Source organism: Aspergillus brunneoviolaceus (assembly GCF_003184695.1).
Source record: "Aspergillus brunneoviolaceus CBS 621.78 unplaced genomic scaffold BO95scaffold_57, whole genome shotgun sequence".
NCBI lineage: Eukaryota > Fungi > Ascomycota > Eurotiomycetes > Eurotiales > Aspergillaceae > Aspergillus > Aspergillus brunneoviolaceus.
In genome coordinates, this window is record NW_020290787.1 from 278,516 (window position 1) to 284,411 (window position 5,896).

The window sequence follows — 5,896 nt, forward strand, 5'->3', positions numbered from 1 at the left end:
CTCAGATGTTGCGCCACGGCTTCAACCGTGCTATCATCGACCGAGGAGTCGACCAGGGCAGTGGTGTCGGGAGACCCGACCACTCCCCCCGCAACGGTCTGACTGGGGAACGCAGCGGCACGCAGCTTCTCAGCGGAGTCAAGAGCGGCGAGCTTGTTGAAGGCATGGTCCATCGGGTTGATCGTGAGGGAGGTATTCGTCAATTTCGCCGTCAGCACGGACGCGTGGAGGCTGTCGGTGGCCTCGACCACGGTCATTCTGCTGGGGAGCCCCCGCGGCCAGCACAATGTCCTGGGCCCGCCACGTCTTGCCGGTCGACGAGGAGCCCTGCACCAGTTTCTGGATGCGTCCGTTGTAGCCGCTGTTGATGACATGACACGTTGATTAGGATTTCGAGCCTCTCTTTCGGCTTTTGAACTCAATACTTTCTTCAAAATGGTGATTCAATTGTGACTACATCAAAGGTCAAACGAGATAAACGAGATTTCCACAATCTATCTTGATCAAGATCACTATCGCAAGTCGAAAAGAGTGGTATCGGTAGTTCCGTTTCTTTTTCTTCTTCTATACAGGCACAGAAGAGTCTTTCTACACACCAATACACAGTTCCTCATGTAGGAGCAGAGCTATATGCTGATTGAGGGATCAGCAAAGCCTTGGGGACCACTTCCCCCAAGTGCCCAAAGTGGAAAGACAACAACGATTCATTAACCGACACGATTGAAAAACTATGCACAATCTATCAGAGAATCTATCATCCCCCCGTAAGTTTCTTACCGGAGAGAGAAAAATCTAAACCATCGACACCTCCTTCTGCACGACCCCGCCGCCCTCCTCGCGACTCATCGTGGTATACCGACTAAAATCCCGCTTCTCCTCCCGCTCCATCAACCCCCCACGACCACCACCACCCTTCCCATCCTGCCGCAATTTATATGCCACCCGCCGGAAATACACGCGCTTGGCCCACTTCCACGCCTCCGCACCCACAAAAAACAGCCCGGCCTCGACAAACACCACCCCCCACTCCCACGAGATCCCGATGTGCTTGAAGACCACGTCGTTGATGACGGGGATGTACAGGATCGGGAAGGTGGTCACGAACCCGATCATGATGCCCGTGAAGAGGAAGCGGTTGCGGCGGAGGGAGGCGAGCCAGCCCCTCAGTCGGGACACGAACGTTTTGGTATTGGATTGGGAATGGTTTTCGGATGCGGTGGCCGGCAGGCTGAAGAAACTCCGGCGGAGGTCGACCATCTCCCACGCCAGGAACAGGGCGAACCAGGTCATGCACACGAAGGTGGTGGCGCGCGCGCGGTAGACCGTGTCGCAGGCCGAGGTGTAGTCGCTGTTGCACCCCGTCGCGAGGTTGCCGTCGCCCCAGGCGAAGAGCACCAGCGAGAAGGCCGAGAGGGAGAGGGCTGCCATCCACACGCCGTAGACGAGGGTGTCGATGATCACTTCCCAGGTGAAGATGCCTTGTTTCTGGTGAGGGGGGTTAGTTTAGGACTATTCTGCTCAAAGGGAGGGGACGGGGTTAGGGCTAACATACATTTTGAGGCGGTCGATCCATGATATCCGGAGCCGCCACTTCCATCCCCAGTCCCATGTCCGGCAGGCCAGATGTGACCATGATGATCCAGAGGATCTCCACGGGCGCGATCGGGAAGACGGACTGGCCGTTCTCGTCCTTGAAGGCCAGCCCGATGAGCAGGGTCAGGGCGAGGCCGACGTTCTCGGCGAGAAGGTGGAGGACGAATTTCTGGATGTTGTCGAAGATGCGGCGGCCTTCTTCGATGCCGTTGATGATCGAGGCGAAGTTGTCGTCCGTCAGGACCAGTTCCGATGCGTCCTTGGCGACGTCGGAGCCGGACTGGCCCATGGCGATGCCCACGTCCGCCCGCTTGAGAGAAGGGGAGTCGTTGACCCCATCGCCGGTCATGGCGGCGTACCGGCCGCGTCGGTGCAGGGCGTCGATCATGCGCACCTTGGTGGTGGGCGCGCAGCGAGCAATGACCAGCGGTAGGGTCGGCAGCTCGTCGATCTGCTCGTCGCTCAGCCGGTCGAACTGGCTGGCCGTCATGACCATCGCGTCGGCCACGTCCTGCGCCACGCTGGCCATGTCGCGCGGGATAATCCCAACTTGCGCCGCGATGGCCCGCGCCGTGCCGGGGTGGTCGCCCGTCACCATGTGCACCGTGATCCCCGCGCGTCGACACTCCTCGATCGCCCCCGCCGTCTCCGGCCGCGGCGGATCATACAGCCCGATCAGCCCGCAGAAGGTGAGGTCTTTCTCCACCTCCTCGCGCGCGGGCGTCTCGTCGCGGGGCTCAATCGGCCGACAGGCCAGCGCGAGCACACGCAGACCTTCTTTCGCGAGATCCTCCATCTTCTGGAGGATCTCCTGCCTCTTCTCCTCGTCCAGCGGAGTGGCGTCTGCGCCTGCGGTCCAGACGGCCTGCGTACACGCCTCCAGCACCCGCTCCACGGCACCCTTGGTGAACACCATCTGGGCCGAGGTCTCAGTATTCTCGAAGATCACCGACATCTTCTTGACGGTCGAGTCGAAGGGATACTCGGCCTTCTGCGTCCAGACCGGGTTCCGGCCGCCCGTCCACCGCTCCCTGCCCCACTGGAAGCGCATGGCGAAGACCTGGATGGCGATATCCGTGGGCTCGCCGCGGGCCTGCCACTCGTGCGACTCGTCCGAGTAATGCACGTGGGCCAGGTTGGCCATGGCCGCGACATCGAGGTACTGCTGCAACAGGGTGCCTGACCCGTGGGCATTCAACAAGCCCTCCCTGCGCGCCTCCCAAGGCTGAGCGTCCCCTTCTGGGTTCGCTCCCTTCTCCTTCTCCCCTCCCGCCTCAACCTCAGGCCCAGAAACCAACCTTACTCCGTCCCCATTCCCCGGATCGAGGACATCACCCCCCTCACCCACAACCACCAATCCCCCGACACCCGCCACCCAAGCCCTCTTCACGACCATCTTCCCCTGCGTCAACGTCCCCGTCTTATCCGAACAGACATCCTGCACCGCCCCCAACATCTCCAGACTCTCCAACCGCCGCACCACCACATTCCGACTGACCATCGACCGCGTCCCCGCCGCCATCGTGATCGTCAACACCACCACCAGACACGCCGGAATCATCGCCAGCCCCGTGGCAACCGCATAGATAATGACCTCGCGATCGTTCCGCATGCCATTCGCCCCCATGACGACCAGCGCAAACACCACCGCGATCCCAAAGAGCACCAGCGCCAGCGCCGACAGCTTCCGCTGCAGGGGCGTCCCGGTGTTCAGCCCGAGAAAATTGAGGACGTAGGCGCTGGTCGAGAGGCAGAAATTGGCGAGGGGGTTGAGGACCTTCTCGCGCTTCTTGGGGGAGTCGTCCTCCGGGTTGGTGCGCGGGGTGCGGCGCTTGTAGCGGGCGGAGTGGTTGGAGGCGTGCAGGGCGGCGGCGATGAGGCCGATCTCGGTGGCCATGCCGGTGCTGGTGATGATGCCGCGGCCGCGGCCGCGCGTGATGGTCGTCGAGCTGTAGGCGATGTTGAGGCGGTCGCCGGGCCCGGTGTCCGCCGCATAGGTGTCGTGCGGGGTTTTGGCGATGGGGAGGGATTCGCCCGTCAGCAGGGCTTCGTCGGTTTCGAGGTTCATGGTTTCGATGAGACTGTTGTGCTGTTAGTTTTTCTCTATGCCGAAAGAGTTTTTTCTGGGCAAGGGACGCACCGAACGTCGGCCGGTACGGTATCGCCGACCTTCAACTCCACGACATCGCCCACGACCAGCTCCTTGGCCGGCACCGTCTTGGTCTTGCCGTCGCGGGTGACGGTGCCCGTCGGCGAGCTCAGCGACCGCAGCGACCCCATCGTCTTCTCCGCCGCGAAGTCCTGGTACACGCCCACGACGATGTTCAGCCCGATCACGGCCGCGATCACCCCGCCTTCGATCCAGGATTGGATCCCGAAGCTGACGGCCATGGCGATGATGAGGACCTTGATGGGGGTTAGCTTGCTGTCCTTGTAGGAAAGGTGTAGATAATAGGGGGTTTCACGCACCAGCATCATCGCATTCGCCACCTGCCGAAGCACAATCGTCAACAACGAGACCCCCTCGTCATCCTCCAGCTCATTCAGCCCATCCTGCTGCAACCGCGCGGCCGCCTCCGCACTGGAGAGCCCCTGGTCCGGGTTCACGTGCAGTTCCTGGAGGATGGTCTCCCAGGGTAACGAGTGCGCCGGTTGCGACAGACGCGTGCCAGGGGTGTTGCTGTTGCTGTTGCTATTGCTGTTGTTGTTAGATTTGGATTTCATCTTCCAATCGAGAACCGAGTCAGGTGGTTCGGTTCATAGGTCGAAGATTGATAATCAAAAGATAAGAGAAAGCAGGGGATCTAATCTATCTAGAAGATGTCATAGATGATGGCAGTGCTCTCTAAACCACGTAAGTCATCAATAGTCTAGATGTCGTTGCTGTATAAAAAGATCTAGCTAGATCTGGCATCCGACAGATTTGGAATATGTCCTGGAACCGAGGAACGATGGGAACACAGCCTTATATAACTCTATCATCTCCGATTACCTCCATCCACCACTTCTCGGCATACCTCGCTTCGGCGATAAGCCCCATTACTGAGACAGTGGGTGAATTGGGGGCGATTGGGAGGCAATTGGGGAAACTGTCATGCCCAGCTCCCGCCAAGAACCCCTACAGTCCAGTGAGAGGATTCGCCGCAGCAACCATGACGCAGACAATTGTGCTTGCATCCATGGTTCCAAGTCTGGGGAAGAAATGGGAAGAAGTGACTGCATGGGTTGGATCTGGGGATGTGATTAGCTGAGCCAGGGTGTGTACCCGCCGGTTCAACTTGCCAAGCCGGTTCCGCAGCGCGGAGAAAGAGCAGAAAAGCCCAGCCCAGCCCAGCCCAGCCCTTGGCGGGAAGATGCATCGCATCGTAATTTACAAGTAAGTACAGTTTTGCCTCTAGTCTGTCCTCGTGTTGGGTTTCCGTTTCCCCCCCCCCCCCCCCCTTTGGTCGCTTCCTGCGTGATGCCGTCCGGCGGAAAGAGGGAGAGGTCGAGTTGAGACAACCAAAGCAATACTGTAACTCAGTTAACAAATAGGGGGCACACACTTTAAAGTGTTCCCACCCCCGGTCGGCTGGTCCGAACTTTTGTGTGATTTTGATTTATTTTGTGGTCTTGCTTTTCTGCTCTCTGCCATCGACTACATACTATACTGCATTAGCCCTTTCGAAAAACTTATCTTATGCTTGCTACCTGCCACGGCTGGATGCCCTGCGTGTCTGTCTGACTATTCTTACATCCAACTTTTATGTAGGAATACGTTCTATACATCATACCTCTCACGCAGCGCAGCTTCACGTGGTCCCCATCGATTCCCTGATCATATTGTGATTCGCATATCACACACACACACACACACACACACACACACACACACACACACACACACACATCCAACTAAACTAACAACATTGCCGATGACGGAGCACGACCCTCCCCCCCCAAGTGGCGAAATCGTCGGCGTGATCATCGGAGCCGTGGCTTTGTTCATCGTCATTAGCTTTCTGCCCATGTAAGTTTCTCTCTCTGTTGTCTTGCTTTTCCCCGCCGCCGCTGTTTGTGTCGGTTGGGTGGGTGGAGGAGCGCTCATTCGTGAGAGATTCGTCATTCTGGTCTCCGTCCACCCACATCCCCCCCTCTCCCTCCCTCCAGCCCTACCTACCCCCCAAAAGAGCCCCTCAAGGAAGGCCGCCAAGATCTTATCTCGTTTTCCGGCGTATCACATATCCTGGCGCCAAGATCTTGGTTTTCTTTTGAGTTGGGATGAGGGATGAGGTGAGGGGAGGGGAGGGGAGGGGAGGGGAGG

The 5,896-nt window shown here is 58.7% G+C and overlaps 2 protein-coding genes across 2 annotated transcripts; both read right to left on the reverse strand.

Annotated features, from left to right (window-relative positions):
* Nucleotides 1-712: 712 nt before the first annotated feature.
* Nucleotides 713-4,508, reverse strand: BO95DRAFT_419437 (sodium P-type ATPase). The gene is made up of 4 exons (XM_025584496.1): nt 4,063-4,508; nt 3,734-3,999; nt 1,553-3,674; nt 713-1,485 (listed from the first exon to the last, which is right to left on the reverse strand). The coding sequence occupies exons 1-4, from the start codon at nt 4,315-4,317 to the stop codon at nt 793-795; spliced, it is 3,336 nt and encodes a 1,111-aa protein (XP_025439652.1). The 5' UTR covers nt 4,318-4,508; the 3' UTR covers nt 713-792.
* A 564-nt stretch (nt 4,509-5,072) lies between these two features.
* Nucleotides 5,073-5,865, reverse strand: BO95DRAFT_445434 (uncharacterized protein). The gene has a single exon (XM_025587150.1). It carries the CDS (start codon nt 5,718-5,720, stop codon nt 5,493-5,495), a length of 228 nt encoding a protein of 75 aa, XP_025439653.1. The 5' UTR covers nt 5,721-5,865; the 3' UTR covers nt 5,073-5,492.
* Between the last annotated feature and the right edge of the window lie 31 nt (nt 5,866-5,896).

What these genes read in the sequence shown, in the direction of transcription:
- BO95DRAFT_419437 (XM_025584496.1), bottom strand. Translation starts at nt 4,317, where the DNA reads ATGAAATCCAAATCTAACAACAACAGCAATAGCAACAGCAACAGCAAC. An exon ending in TGGCGAATGCGATGATGCTG is followed by an intron (nt 4,000 to 4,062) that starts GTGCGTGAAACC and finishes ACCCCCATCAAG; the next exon opens with GTCCTCATCATCGCCATGGC. An exon ending in TGGATCGACCGCCTCAAAAT is followed by an intron (nt 1,486 to 1,552) that starts GTATGTTAGCCC and finishes CCCCCTCACCAG; the next exon opens with AAACAAGGCATCTTCACCTG.
- BO95DRAFT_445434 (XM_025587150.1), bottom strand. Translation starts at nt 5,720, where the DNA reads ATGTGGGTGGACGGAGACCAGAATGACGAATCTCTCACGAATGAGCGC.